The 16,381-nt window shown below is 34.3% G+C and overlaps 1 protein-coding gene across 2 annotated transcripts in view; it reads right to left on the bottom strand.

Moving 5' to 3' along the window:
- LOC128207580 (uncharacterized) overlaps positions 1–13,070 on the bottom strand; it is a 17,543-nt gene extending 4,473 nt beyond the window's left edge. Inside the window, exons 1-4 of one of the 2 annotated variants that reach the window (XM_052910610.1) lie at positions 12,939–13,070; positions 11,468–11,533; positions 9,961–10,137; positions 1–59 (exon numbers count right to left, since the gene is read on the bottom strand). The exon at positions 1–59 is cut by the window's left edge and continues 187 nt beyond it. In XM_052910610.1, coding sequence (XP_052766570.1) covers positions 1–59; positions 9,961–10,137; positions 11,468–11,533; positions 12,939–12,996 — 360 coding nt within the window. In that variant the 5' untranslated portion in view covers positions 12,997–13,070. Of the gene's footprint in view, positions 80–9,960; positions 10,138–11,467; positions 11,534–12,938 lie in introns of those variants that run through there. The other variant, XM_052910611.1, reaches the window with a different exon arrangement.
- Positions 13,071–16,381: the final 3,311 nt, after the last annotated feature.

Here is a 16,381-nt window from a genome sequence, read left to right as displayed (position 1 = left end):
TGTTGTTGCTGCTACTGATCCTGTTGGTGTTGTTGCTGCTCCTGTTGGTGTTGTTGCTTCTGATGCGTTAAATATAAAACTGTTATAAAATACTACAATATTTGTATAAACATTTAAGAAAAAATACACACCACTGAGGGTCAAACGACATTTTAAGGACCGGTCAGTCAGCCCCGAAGGTGTATATGGACCGAGGCGTATATGTCCGATGCTTGAAGTTAATTAGATTTACTGCCATATCATTAACCTGGAAATTACCTTCTTGGACTTAAAACATCTTCATATTGCCATCCAATTTCCTATCATTATCTTATACAAATGTTCTATGCAAATTTCGTATGCCAAAAAATACTCAGACTGACCATTTTGTTTTAAACCAATTTGCGTTACACGCACTGATAATATAACAATTTTCTTTGTATAGTCTTTGACGATTGTTTGTACCACGTTTCATTAGAATTCGCCGACATTCTTTTTTTTGGGAGGGACGTGGTCAAGTACCTTCAGAATTTTATTAACGATGGTCTCTGTCTATTACTTAAAATCATTTAATTGTAAGCTCCCCGGTTTATAGAGATTTATCAGCGAAATAAAATGACAGTTCACTGTTAGAAATAAAAACAGAACAACTTTGGGGTTTTTTAAAGCGCTAAATTGCATGCGAGCAAAACAACATTTTTGGGGGAATATATCCCGGTTTGAATTTAAATTCAAATGCCAGCGCTAACACAACTTAGACAGAATATCAAAGACGGCATTACCGAAAAGACGTTTTGTTCGCATACAATTTGGCGCTTTTTACATTATTTTAAGATATATAATAAAAAAAGAAAAAAAGTTAGTTTCAGTGAAAGATCGCAATAAAGTTCTCTTTGTGAACACGAACATTACTATTAGGTGCTTAGTCAATGAGCTTCCTAGGTCCGTGTATATATCAACAAACCACCGAAAAGCCTGTAATAAATTGCGATCTTATACTGACCTTACACTGAAACAAACAATTATCCTCTATTAGTGACAAAACTTAAATTATTACAGCTATTATTGAAACCAGAAGAGGTATTTTGAGCTCTTAATCAATGAGATATTACTTAAGGTCACGTGACTAACTCAGTCGGAACACCACGGCCACTACCAAACAAATTTAAATCGGAAATAATACGGGTTTTTAGAAAATAGTCCATCGTGGCCGACAAGGAGATGTTATAACAAGAAAGCGATATGCTAGACCATATACTGAGTGATGGGCTAACTATTACCAGTTATTTGTGTGTAAGTGTTATTTTTATACTTAATAAGTATTTTTATTGAAATTTAAAAATTGTGTAAAATGGGCCCTTATGAGGAACTAAATGGAATGCCATTTATTTTTAGTTGGTGGTGTGTGTGTGCCTTCCATTTGACATATGTTGACATAGTAAAAATTAATTTCTTCAGTGTTTTGTGACACAAATGCTTTATATAATTTCTTTTAAAAAACAATGAAGTATGAATCTGACTAACATTGTCTAAATGACAATCTGTTAGACTTTCTTAACTCGGTATATTTATAAAATTCATTGTTAAAGTCTTATAATTATATGTCTAAAGCCACGGATATATGGTTTTAAAGTATATATCCGTACTTAAACATACCTCTTCTGTTAATGTATTGTGACTCCGAGTGACATATTTATTTAAAGGGACTTCCTTATGTTTTTTAACCATTTTTTTCACGATAATGCATCGGGATATTACTAATATTTTAACTAGTATACCTTTAAAACCGAAAAGCAGGAAAACATGCAATGTAAGTATAAAAAAACTGGGTTTAGTGGGGAGCAAATCCATTCCGGTACAGTCAGGCGAAAATAAGAAAACTGACGACTTACATAAACTGAGGGATAACTCAACGTTAAAGCCTTTTATTGAAAAGCGTAACATACGCTATTCAAAATCGTGGACTTCAAAGACAATATTTGAGCATAAATCAAGATTTATTATACGGTTCCAGCTTTCAGTATATTAGTTTTATCAATCCTAATGATTTGCCACTCTTTATTTTGTCATATAAAAGTGCATTTCACATAACATAAGCGAGTCTCTTTCAAAATATGTATTCAACAATATTGGAGTGTGTGTGTCGGTAACAATCAGCTACGATGTTGACACAATTGGATGCCGGATTACTTATAAACTTATTTGCAAACATAACTCTCATAATAGAACAATTTTTGTATATATGTATATGAATACCCTTTATATTTGTCCACATGGGATATGGCCTTCTGGAAATTCTGTAAATAAATCTTGAATCCTATATAGCTCTTTAACTAATAGAGCGTCATGCAAGTAATTCGGCGGAATGGGACAGAACATGTCAACATGCACATAATTTTTAAGGTTAAATACTATAAAATCAACTGGTGGTGGTGCACGAAAATAGAAAAATGCTGACATTTTTGCTGTGCCCATGAATTGCAGACATTTAAAATTCAATATTATTGTTATTTTCAGAGCGCAGAATGGTACCAAAACGAATTCCTGGCTCGTTCTAATGAAAAAATGGCAGATGAAGAGTACGGTAGTGCTATTTTCAAAATTCGTAAAAAAATGCAACAAGAACTGGGTTTGGCCAAAATATTCCTGCATGTTTGTACAATTAATCACCAAAGAATGAATATATCCAAATATATCACTTTAATAGAATTTCAACAATATAAAACTTTTATTTTTCATCAGTCCATAAGTTTGGCCTATGAGGGGGTTTAACACTAGGTGCAAAATAGAAAAAAACACGTCATTCAGAAAGTTTGAACAAAGCAAAAAAACGGCACTCTCGCAGTTTGATAGTTTCTCTTTGTCATTTCTCAAAGGCCATTCAAATGATGTCAAAGTAGTAAGGGAGGTGATGATTTTACTTAAAGCTACCCACTCACAGATAGATAGTTTCTCTTTGTCATTTCTCAAAGGCCTTTCAAATGATATCAAAGCTAGTAAGGGAGGTGATTATTTAACTTAAAGCTGCACATTCACTTATTGACATTTTTAAAAAAAAAAAACATGTCTCAGTATTAGCTGATTTTTGCAACAATGCCTTCCAATTAGTCAAATAAGTAACTCATAAACGAAGAGATCTCAATGGTTTGAAAACTGCCGAAAAATTCATTTTTCTTAAAGCGTTATTAAAAGTATCGCTTTATGACATCAATTTTCGAAAATGAAAAGAACTGACATCTGATCCTTGGTCACCAGTATTAAATCATTGGTTTCCAAACATTACCACAAAAATTGGCATATTCAAAGACAAACACATAACAAAGGTGTCAAAGAGTCCATGTGTGAGAGTGCAGCCTTAAATTGTTGTGGCATTAAAGAAATTGTAAAATCTCCTCAATGTAAGGTTTTTGAAATAATTGATGTGAAAGTTGCATTCTTATTATTTTGTCTTGTATTTTATGTTTTCTATTTCAGGCCCAAAAAATCCATTTACCTGAAGATTGTCAGGCAATACATGGAATACATGTAAACTCCAATGCCCACCTCGAAGGAAAGAAAAAAACACAAGATGGCATTTGCGGACCGAATAAAGAAAAAAAATCAGTTTTATTTTAGAGACTATAAAAGGGCACCTTTTGGAAATGCCATATTGGGAATTAGGCGCTTTGAAATGTGAAAAGGTGGAATCGATTCAGTGGGTAAGATATCCGCCTCCAATCCCAGGTTGTGTTTTCTTTCTAATGGCCTCAGAAAAACGACATAAGTAATGGTTTTTACCTAGGAAATAGACTCGAAAAAGAGATTATATAAACTTTCAGCTTGCTTTTTGCAATCTAGCTACAATGATTTGGCATTAGTTAAAATGTTAACTGACTTTACCATTTTAACCATTTGTGGTGACGTGTTTGCTATCAGTCAAAATGTTAATTAGAAGTGATGAACACTTCTTAATGCAACCAATATTTATTTTCTTTATTTGTTACTTATATATGATACAATAAATGCAAATAATATGAAATTAAATAGCATTATACGATTACATATTTAGTAAATTTGTGTGTAAATGAATATTTCCAATAAATAATAATTCTGTAATTTATATCAAGTTTAATTCAACATAAAATGACATGTGGTTTTACAAATTCATTGTTTGTTTTTTCTAAAATGATGTCAATGATGTTATGAAAGTTATTCCTTTCAGAAAACCAATACACATTGTTTTATTTGTCGGGTTGTTTATAGGATAAACCTGACAGAGTTTTTAAGAAAAAAACTCGTTCATTAAATCATTCAAAGCACGAAATAATTAAGTAAGTGATTATTTTTACTACAAACTAATATAAGATTAAATGTCGAGCATGTTTTTTTCAGTCTGTAATATAATAATAGTATGTAAAGTATATACATATTGTATGTATTAATATAAAAACGAAAATTGCGAGGAGATATTTTTGGTCCATTTATGTTAACTTATATGTTTTTTATGTTATTTAGTAATTTGGTACTCCAGTACTACCCGAGAACACATTGAAACAATCAAAGACAATCCAGTACTGCGAAAGGACACTCCAGCACTACAAAGGAAACTCCTGTACTACTTAAGGACACCCCAGAACAACCCAAGGTCACCCCCAAAATACCCCCAAAATTACTCAAGGACACTCCAGAACTACATAAGGACACAACCAAAGGGCACATTAACACTACACAAAGATACTCCAGAACTGCCCAAGGACACTCCGGAAGTACCGAAAGACACTCAAGTACTACCCACGAACACCTTAAGACTACCGATTAACAAGTAAAAACTACACAAAACAACTCCAAAACTACTAAAGGACACTTCGGCACTACCCAATGACACTCCATTAATATCTTAGGACATTAGGACATTCTAAACTACACAAGAAATACCATGAAGCTACACAAAGTCACTCAAGAACGCCGCAAGGATACTCCGGAGCTTCCCTAGGACACTCCAGTACTATTCAAAACCCCAGGACTACCCACCTCAATGACATTCAATGACCATCCAAGGAAATTCCAGGATAACCCAAGGATTCTCTAGAACTAACTAAGGGCACCCCTGTACTGCCCTAGGATAATCCAGGACTACCCAATGACATCACAGGACTACCCGAATACACCATTAAAGTACACAAAGACGCTCCATAACTACACATAAACTACCCTGAACAATTCAAGGACTCCCTAGAACTACCCAAGGACACCATAAGACCAGCCAGGGACATATCAGTACTGCCCAAGAACACCCCAAAACTACCAAAGGACAACTCAAGGACCCCCAAGAGTACTGATGATTATCTCAAGAGTACCAAGGGACCAACCCTGACTACCACATTTAACCTTAAAACTACACTAAGACATTCTGGAACTACACAAGGGCACTCCAGAACTACTCAAGAACATCATAAATCTACAAGATATCTCCAGGACTATCCCATGACACCTCATGACTACTCAAGGACACACCAAGACTGCTCCAAGAACACTTCATTAGTACATAATGACACATCGGGACTAATAAAACACCTTAAAAGTACATACAGACACACCAGTACTACCCAAGGAAAATCGAGAACTATGCAAGAACATCTTAAAACAATCCAACGCCATTCAAAGACTACTCAAGGATAACACATTACTACCCAAGGAAACTCCAGAACAAACAAAATATACCTTATGACTACCCAAGAACATCTAAGGACGACCCAAAAACATTTTTCAACTACCATTGGACATCCCACAACTACTCTATAACCTAAAGACTACCCAAGGACACCGCATACTACCAACTAAACATCCAAATACTATGTTATAATTCTCAGGACTTTCTAAGGATTTTCCATAGTCCGTCAGGGGGTTGCGTTTATGTATTATTTTTAAGTAAAGGACAATGGTTGACATTTAAAAGTACATTTTACTTAATCAAAATTGTATTATATGTATTTAATAACAATTATAATTAGTTAGTTACAGTAGTTAGTTTGTGGGGATGAAACATACATGCTGTATTTCCATACCAAAATAGAATTATAAGTGTCATCTAACATTGGAAGTGATTTCATTAGAGAAGGCTGAAATCCGGACAGGTAAAAATATCATAAACTAACTCTAGATTTGCATTCGCCACATCCGTTAACATAGAGAATAATCCAAGCCAAAATCGTCTTTGTTTGTTATTTATATAAAAATAGTTTTGACTAATCCGAATGTTGATTGCGACAAATCAAATTGCTTAGTTTTCGACCAATCGACTATCCGTTTAAATGACCAATGACCAATGAAAGCATTGCCTTGTTCGAGCGTTTTTTCGACCAATCGACTCTCAGTTTAAATGACCAATGAAAGCATTGCCTTGTTCGAGCGCTTTTCCGCAGCGGTTAAAACGTCGAGGTTTGATTATATTGTCATTAGTGGCGGATCCGTGGTCTAGTGGTACCACACTTGACTGTCAATCAAGGGGTCTCAGGATCGATTCCCCGCCGCACCTCTAAACAAATACTCGTCGTCTTCCGGGAGGACGTTAAATGGGGGACCCGAGTGGCAATGATATACACTGGTGCATGTCAAAGAACCAGGTAGCTCTAGCCAGGGTTACATTCTGTCTGTGCACTATGCTCCAAAAACATGAAATGAGTATAAATAAGCTAACACACTATCCCCACATATGGTCATTCTTAGCGGATCAGTGGTTTAGTGGTAACACACTTGAGTGCCAATCCAGGGGTAGCAGGTTCAACTAGCCACCGCAACACTAAAAATACTAATCGTCTTCCTTGAGGGACGTTAAAAGGTCGTCCAGTGTGACAGAGCTTTACACTGTTGCAAGTTAAAGAACCAGGGTTGCTCTAACCAGGGCTACATTCTGTATGTGTACTATGCTCCAAAAAACTAAAATTACTAACACTCTTATCTGGGCACTCGCCGTATTGGCAAGGCCCGAGTGCGAGTTTAAATACGCTTAAACACCATATTGCCATTCTATTGCTGTTACCGACCAGTGAACATCAAGAAAGAATTGGTGTTAATCGACTTGAACTTTGTAGTTACTCATCGAAAATATTAGATATATTTACTGAAAAGCTCAGTTTTGACGTATTGTTTAGTTAATAGCTGACGAGTGGACCGGGTTGTCGTTGAGAGATACGAAAGCTAGTTCATTTAGGCCTTAACTTCTATGGTATTGCTGGAAAGCTGAGCTATCCTGTGAGGCATATCACGTTGCAACTTCTACAATCTTTCAGAGAAAGCTCTGCTTTCCTGTTTGACATAGTTAGAGGGTACGTTGAGCTAGAGCGTTTTTAGTAGTAAAGTGAACTTTCCTCTATGTATATACCAAGAAAGCTCGGCTATCTGGTATTGCATAATTGATAAGTGTTCCATTTGAAAAGGGTCACAACTAAAAAAACAGTTAAGAAACAACTGAGTTTTTCATCCGGGAAATCCCAGCTTCCTGCAAGAAGCCACAAGGAAAATTAGTTATTCAAAACTTCTCCCATAATTGTTTTGTGATTATTTATCTGAAGCTAAAAATCATTAGCATACAATCAAAAGGTTAAGTGACCTTGAGGAAAATCATGATATAGTTTCATATTTTGTTATCTATAATAGGCATAATTCTGACATATTATGTACCGAGCGGCTCGGTACACTCCACTCACGTTACATATGAATGGGGGAAGTACTTGAGTAACATAACAGGTACCTTATATAAAAGAGTAAATCCCCTGTAGAGATTAGAGCTGGGGTTTATATTTCAAAATATAAACGTAGAGATATAAAGTTATACCACACAAATATGAACTTTATAGAAGGCAATGCAAGGTAGACTAACTTAAATAAAAAGCTATTGTATAAATACTTTTTTATTTCTGAAAGTTTATTTAAAGTGACACAGTTATTCAAAATCAATACATACACATGTATAACAAATATCAATTTTGACTGATAAACCTTAAACTACTAACTAAATAATGCATTTATGGAAAATATTAAATACTGATAACAAAATTGTAACCGTGTATATAACAGCAGCAAGCGGAAATATATTAAATGATTGGTGAATGCTAAAAGATTTACTGTGGTCTACTATAGTCTCATAAGGTAGAAACACCGTGTTTAATGCTCATTTCTTTCAAATTAAACTCGGTATCCTTCATAAGTACCATTGTTTTCGACATTTATTCATCCTTTTTGGAATATTAAAACAATTTCATTAATTGTGGTAAATCTTTTTTGGGAGCAAGAGTGCATCTTTAAAGTCAATCCTAACTAAGGTTATTCAGTACTTACCTTTTTTTCTCTTTTTAGTAAAGGTGACATTGACCTTCACCATGACTCTCGGAGCCCGAAACACAATCTCATGAAAGGGACTTATAAAATCTACCTACATGTATATACAAAGATTGGTTGCAATGTGTCAACCCTTACTAAAATTATTCAGTACCAACCAATTATATGTTTAGTCATAGTGGCTTTGACCTTGGCCCAAGGGGCCTCAAACACACTCCCATGAAAGGTCTCTATAAACTCTTCCGATATACTAAGTTTGGTCACCATTGGTCAAACCTAACAAAAATAATAAACGGCGTACGTCGTTCTTATAAACAAGTTTCACTTTGGTTAAAAATATAAAAATGTGACTGTCAAAAGCATTTTTTTTTAAAAATAAATAAGTTAATTATTTACTTTTTGGGTTATTATGTAGTTATGTAACCTAAAAGTGTTAAGGCTAATTGTGTGAAGTATTAAGTCAATTGAATAAATGGTATAGAAGTAATTAGTGAACATCTCGACTTGCCTTTAACTTTAACCGGACACAACGTGCCAAAAAACTTTAACCTAAATTCATCAATCAGTGGCTATAAATTGTATTTGGGATGAAATGGTAGTATGTAACCTCATTGTTTGATGGTCCTGGACAACTGTGTGAAGTATTGTGTGAATTGAATGAAGGGTATTGGGGTAATAAGAGAAAATGCCAACTTACCCTTAAACTTTAATCGGACGTCGAGTCAACGCCGACGCCGGGCGAATAGTAAAGCCTCCTTATTCTTCGAATAGTCGAGCTAAAAATAATTCGGTTGTGAGGTTAACAGGTAGATCTGGGCGAGGAGCTGAGTTATATAATATAGCAATGTTTACAATTTACCACTTGTAGCATCGTGATATAACTCATAAGAAAAGGTGCGAACACATACTTTTGAAAACAACCAAGCTGTAAAAGTAAGCATATAGAGTTGATGGGGTCAGGTCAGTTTGTTCGAGTACTATGAACGACGCAGACCAACATTTGAAATGTAGTATAAAATACAGTCCAATGAATGCATTTAAGGGAAAGTAAAAATATATAACAGTACGGACAAGACTGACAACACTGTTAAGGTAACTTGAAAGTATAAAGGTATCTTGTGGATTTGAAATCAAGCTGTGAGAAAATTATTGAAACTGAAATTTTCATTTGAAAGGTATTAAAAAATGATGTTATTGGGGGATTTTAGCCAGGTAAGCTTTCAATATATCCGTGTTTTGGTGGCATACGATAAGAAACCTGAAAGTGGTATTCATGAATAAGTTTGTTTCATTTACATTTCAAAAAAGGGTAAACATTAAAAAAGAAATAGTTTGATCTTCACCATGTTTTGTTTAAAAAAATGTCTTGAGTAAATATTTTGTTCAACTTTTAATAAATGAGAATATTGGTATAAAGTCACCGAACCGCCATGGCATTCCCAGTTGTGCCTTTTGTGGACTGTCTATCTGATATTCTAGGGGTTGACTTGTCGGTTAAGACTTATTAACCAATTACTAAATTGCATTGGTATATTTCGAAAACTAGACTCGTTCAATAGGCAATTGTTAATTTGGAGTTAACGCACAACTGTTTAATGCTAGCTCCCCCAGGTGCAGTCAATACGATTAATTCCACAACTAGATTCAAAAGTTACAAGTTATTACCTGATTTGCAGCGTGGTGGATCGACATGCCATTGTAGTTGGCTATTCTTTTTTTCACAAAACAGTGTTTCATTTCCATCTATAGTGTATCCATCATCGCAGACGTAGGTTACATTGTTCCAATTGTGGTTGGTATAGCTGCCGTTTGCAATCGATGTTATGTTTACCTCAGAGCAATCTGTCGTAAGTTTACAACGTTGAGATTAACACTTATGACATATATTAAGATTCGACAATGCAACGATATACTTTACTGAAATAAAGAGTCATTATTTATTATACACATATAATAGTTCTATATACATTAGAGGGCAAACAAATTGCTTTTCCTTTATATCCATTTCTTCTCCAAAACATCTTATTTTTATAGTAATCCAGAAAAATCACTTTCATCATTTCTTCAACATAAAAATATGTTTTAACATGTTTTAATTGCATTTGCAAACAATCTGCATGGACTATAATATGGTTCTTTTGTATATATGTATTTTCCTTGAATCTGCAAATCATTGAAATACATTTGTAGATACGCGGTAACTTAAAGGAACTATTTTGTATTTCAAATCCTAGAAATCGATTAAGAAATGAGCTTCATCGCCCGCGTTTTGGCCTAAGACGTACGTTTCTTTTTATTGATGTATTTCGTATTTCAATTAAATAACGTTTCTGGAAGAAATTTTATGATGAATTCTCTACAATTGGGTAAGATACTCGTTAACAAATACGACAATGCTTTGCGCCCTTCGAATACATCATTTTTAACAATTATTATTATTATTTTATTATTATTATTATTATTATTATTATTATTTAACATTTTCTGTACAATACAGAATATATTTGGGATAATATATAACCTTTTGACGTTATAACTTTCGGTTTAATACATAATTTAAGAAAAAATACTGATGCATAGGATTTAATTCTGAAAATTAATGCTTTTTCTGTCTTTCCTTTTTGTCAAAGCATCAATCAATCAATAAATAAATCAATCAATCAATCAAAATATTCCTGAAAATATTTCCTCCTGATAGAAAATATGCATACATATGTACAATATATATATATATAATTTCAAAGCATTTTAAGGTAACATATCAACATCAGTATAATATTTGTTTAACATTTTACACACCTGACAGACATCCAGTTAGAAATTGGTACGATATCAGGATTACGTCCTTATTGTCATTACTGTCAAGCAGTGGCCTAATTTAACAACGGTCGCTTGACACTCAAAACTTTGTTAAAGTTAACAACACTTTTTACCTCATCGTTTTTATTTTTTTAAATCTTTTCTGTTCTGGAAGTTTAATGGATACACTTGTGCTCTGCTGTTTTTCTAACAATATTAAAATATGAGAGCTTATCATCAAATTTTAAACGTTTAAAAGTTAACAACGGTGTCGTTAATCACGTTGTTAACTTGAGCAAAGTCCTGAACAATCGATCCATTGTACCTTTTTCATTTGTTCTTCCATTTGGATGAGTGTTTCTTATGTACTTACTGCAATTTGTAGAATCATAGAATTTCTTCCCAAAATGAAGACATTGGTCGGATTGTGTTCTGCCAACTAAAATAATAGGTAAACAGTTCAGGTTGTAACATTGTTATAAAGGAAGCGTTTTAGCAAGTTGTCTTACTTTTATTAAGTTTGATCAATACATTTCCCACCCTGTCATATTTAACAACAATGCAACGGTTATAAAAATGAGTACTTTATTTCGATAAGCCAAGGTCATGACAAAATCACAAAAAAAGAAATAGTATTAAAATTGTTCTTCTCATTCATTTTGTTTTAATCAGTTTAGCTACACACACACACACACACACACACACACACACACACACACATTTACATACACGCACAGACGTACTCGTCTGATTAATTATAAATAATCTTATTTCAGCCTATACGTTTGGCCCACGCACTCAGTTTATTCCACCTTTCCGGTTTGAAATACAACAATCAGTTCTAGAATTATTTTATAATTTTAAAATTATTCTATAATAAACTTGAATATTTCTTGTACCTGGGTCCAAGAACTTAAACAATTCTTGAACGCAAAGTCGTTAATTAATGTCTTGCACTGTTCATCAAAACAGGCCTATGAAATTGTATCATAAAAGCTCTTTGAGTTTGAAGTGTATTAACAATATTGTTGTTTTACACTGGACTCCAAATCATTTTAATATTATCTTGAACTTTTGCAGTTGTTTTTTTTAAATGGTTGGCACCATGTTTAAGAATAGTTCAGTTGTATAGTGAGCATCATCATCATCATCATCATCATCATCATCATCATCATCATCATCGTCATCATCATCAACATCAACATCAACATCATCATCATCATCATCATCATCATCATCATCATAAACATCATCACCATCATCATCATCATCATCATCATCATCATCATCATCATCATCATCATCATCATCATCAACATCATCATCATCATCATCATCAACATCATCACCAACAGCTTAGAAGTATAACATAATTGTTAAACAATGATTTCGCAGAGTGGGCGAATTATTCGTACAGAAAAAGATAGTCCCTGACCTATACAAGACTTTCAACTTATTTTTTTAAGTTTGATTAAAACAAATACAACTCAATGAATTAATGACATTACTAATGAAATGTAGCATTTTGGAAAATAGCAGCATTAAAATATATATAGCCAATTACACTGTCCGAATGAATACTCACTTTTCTAACCGGACCTAATTGCTTCTTCACCTCAAACTTGATAAATCTGTTTTCGTAAAATCTGCTTACACCAAAGTATGTTGCAAGGGATGTTTGTTTTACTCTTGAAAATATTGTTTCACAAAACGTAATAAAACATGAACTTTTGAAAGTTTTCAATTTAGTTCACTGTGGAAGGCCCTTAAAAAGTTAAGCGTAAGGCTTGTAAAATAATTATTACGAAAATAAGACGATAAAATAAGTAATCATATACACTTACCAAAGAACAAAAAACAAAAACACATCAACTGAAGAGCCAAATTCCTTTTTGGTGTCATTTTGAAATCAAGTAGTTTCAGAACAGGAAGTTATAATAGGCGAACCTATATCTTAAACTTGTGTCAAGGTGTATTTTTACCAATATTATCATAAACTGGTGTAATATATTATCCTAAATGGTGCTACTTAACTTTACATTACGAAATTCATAAAGTGTTTACATTTCCACATGTTTCAACTTTTGTATTGAATATATACCAAATACAAAAAAAAAAAAACAATTATACAACAAATAATGGCACATTTCTGTTTAAACTGATTTAGGTTAGTTTTAAAATAAATTATAACGCTTGAGATCACAAGAATATATGTGAAATAAAACAGGTTTGCTGAAGGAAACCTCTTGCTTATATATTTAGTATATGGACCATCTAATACCACGGTTGTGTACAATGTTTATCTTCCTTATTGGTGAAATGTTGAAGGTCAAACTTAACATGCTATTGTGGGACATTTCAGATTGTTTTCTTTTTCCTGATTTGGAAAGCACGTAACCAAAACCCACCAGGCAGTAAAAAAACAGCTATTCAGTGTGTCGTGATAAGGAAAATAAATAAGTGAACTCTCAAGTTTCATCAACATTTGTGTTTACGTGATTCATTTTATCCTACTATAACTTCTTGTGGAGACCGGATAAAGCCTTGCATGGTAATCTTGAGGTTGTCCCCGGCAGTAGAGCACGTGCGGCGCATGAATTATAACAACCTTATGTAAGCTTTGCATTTCAAATATGAATAAGCTATCACATTACTTAATGATCTATATACAAATTTATTGATGAAAACATATCAAGTGTACAACCACAAGACCACACCCTCGTAACAACGTGCCAGCGAGAGTGATTAATAAAATGTTGTAATACATTGTTGTGAAAAAATAAGATTGATTTTAACGTACCCTGTCGTATGTTTAAAAGAGTTCAGCACCTTTGCAAGTGCTACAAATGTGACGTCATTTCATGACGCAGGAAAACACAAAGAATATTGAACTGTTACTATAGCTGGAGAAAGAGTACTCGTTCAAGATATCGTTTTGTGTATTGATCATATTTAGGTGCTTACACCTAAACTTTGTTACGTCACGCGGTTCGAACAAAGCAATTCGTCTAATGCCTGACTCATGTCTCTAAACCTATTGTGAAACTTTTAAGCGTAGAAAATATAAAAGTAACCATATATGCACATGCCATATATGTATCATTAATACAGATATCATTTACTGGTGCATCGGAAGGTGATACGTTTGAATTAAGCTTGTAAGAATATCATCTAGACACTTGTCTAGGTTGTCCACTTATTGCAATGGTCAACCAAGGCGACCCGGGTTCGATTCCCGGCCTGGGCGGGTGGGTTTTCTCAGGGCTCTCCGATTTTCCCTTCAACACAAGACCACCACACTCTCGCACATCATCGTGCCAACGAGAGTGACTTAGCTTAAGTTAATACAACTTCCTTCACGATCGATGTAAACATAACTTTTAAACTTTATCATCTAAACATATACATGGTATATAACTGGAGTTACGACCAATGCAATGTAGAACATTTTTAAGCGGCGTGAAGTTAGCGGCCTAGCGGAATGAAGTTAACGGCCTAGCGGCCTGGTGGCCTAGCGGCGTGAAGTTGGCGGCCAGGCGGCCCATATTCTCTATTTCAAATCAATTGTCCATGCGTTTTTTTCTTAAACAATGATAAATCAATGTTTTTTATTCATACATTAACATAGCGGCCTAAAATTATTTTCTATTCAGAGTATTTTTTATATGCGTTATCATCTAAAACAATGATAAATTAACTGTTTTAATGCACAAATTATCAATCTGAAGCGATTATCCTATTTCAAAGAATCGATATATTAACTTTTAAAGCACAAATTTTCACTCTGAAGCGATTATCAACATTTTTTTCCCAAAAAAATCCTATCAAGCAGTCAAAGCATGTATACATGGCTGTTCTTCTAAAACAATGATATATTTACTGGGGGTTTTTTGGCACAAATTATCACTCTGGAGCGTTTTTCAACTTTTTTTTCAAAAAAGTCGATCAAGCAGTTCAGTGGCCAAGGCTCCAGCGGCGCGATGTTAGCGGTCTGTCGGCCTAGCGGCCTAAAACGGTGTCCTATTTCAAAGCATGTATACATGGCTGTTCTTCTAGAACAATGATATATTTTATGCACAAATTATCACTCTGAAGCGATTGTATCAACATTTTTTTTTAAAAAGTCGATCAAGCACTCAGCTCTTTTAAAGCATGTACACATGCATGTTCTTCTAAAACAATGATATATTTACTGTTTTTATGCACACATTATTACTCTTAAGCGATTTTTAACATTTTTTTTCAAAAAAGTCGATCAAGCACTTCAGCGGCCTAGCGGCGTGAAGTTAGCGGCCTAGCGGCCTAAAATCGGTTTCTATTTCAAAGCATTTATACATGCGTTTTCTTCTAAAACAATGATAAAGGGCTTGGTGCGGTTAGCTTGAAAAAATGGCCTATCATAGATTTTCACGATATTAACCATGATGAAAGTGCATTCCCTTCCCATTATGGGCATGTGTTTGTTTAATGAATCGGACTATTATTTATTTAGATATGATTAAATTACAAGTCAAATCATCTGTCAAATAAAAAGCCGATGTCGACGTCTTTTCGCTTATTGTTTTATCGTTGACGCTGAACGTCGCATTAAATGCGTGTCAAAACCAGAGTTAATAATTGAATAATCCAATATGTTTCCATTAACCATCGACTTGTGCATAAACTGTTGTTGGTATTGTTGGTACAGTTTATATCACGATCCACCAAGCGACATTCTATTTATTGCGCGTAAACATTTCAACGTGCTCGATGCGCGTTTCGTACCTAAACGTAACTTTTCGGTCATTTCCGTGGCAAGAAGAAGTTCTCTCCAAATTCGATAATGTTCCGAGTAACACGATTAAAATGTTTATAACGCGGTCTGAAGGTTATTTCCTAGCGATATACAAGAGTACTGTGTATTATTACTAAAAGCAATGTGCAACTTTAAAGTTTTAGCATTAAGAGAATACTTCAAGTGATCTAACTATTACTTTGTCGTTAGTTTTACAGGACCAAAGGTGGCGGCCACTCAGTTTTGTTTAACCGATTGTGTTACACATAGTTCTGCTAAAATGAGAATTTATAGAAAAAGGACGGTCATTTATATGTATGATCAGGGGCGTAGCCAGGCCTTACTGAATGTTACGCACGACAGGTGGAGGGTGTGGGAGGAGGAATATCCCTGAAGCCGGAGGGGGGGGGTGTCTGGTCGGGGGCCTCCCCAGGGAAAAAATGGAAAATGGAATTAACATGTTGAGCTCTGAGGTGTATTTGGAGGGATTTATAGGTTCAAGGCCGCCGACTC

The sequence above is a fragment of the Mya arenaria genome, chromosome 11 (genome assembly GCF_026914265.1).
Source record: "Mya arenaria isolate MELC-2E11 chromosome 11, ASM2691426v1".
In the NCBI taxonomy this organism is placed as follows: domain Eukaryota; kingdom Metazoa; phylum Mollusca; class Bivalvia; order Myida; family Myidae; genus Mya; species Mya arenaria.
The sequence above is the reverse complement of the archived record's forward strand: the minus strand, read 5'-3'. Positions and strand labels throughout refer to the sequence as shown.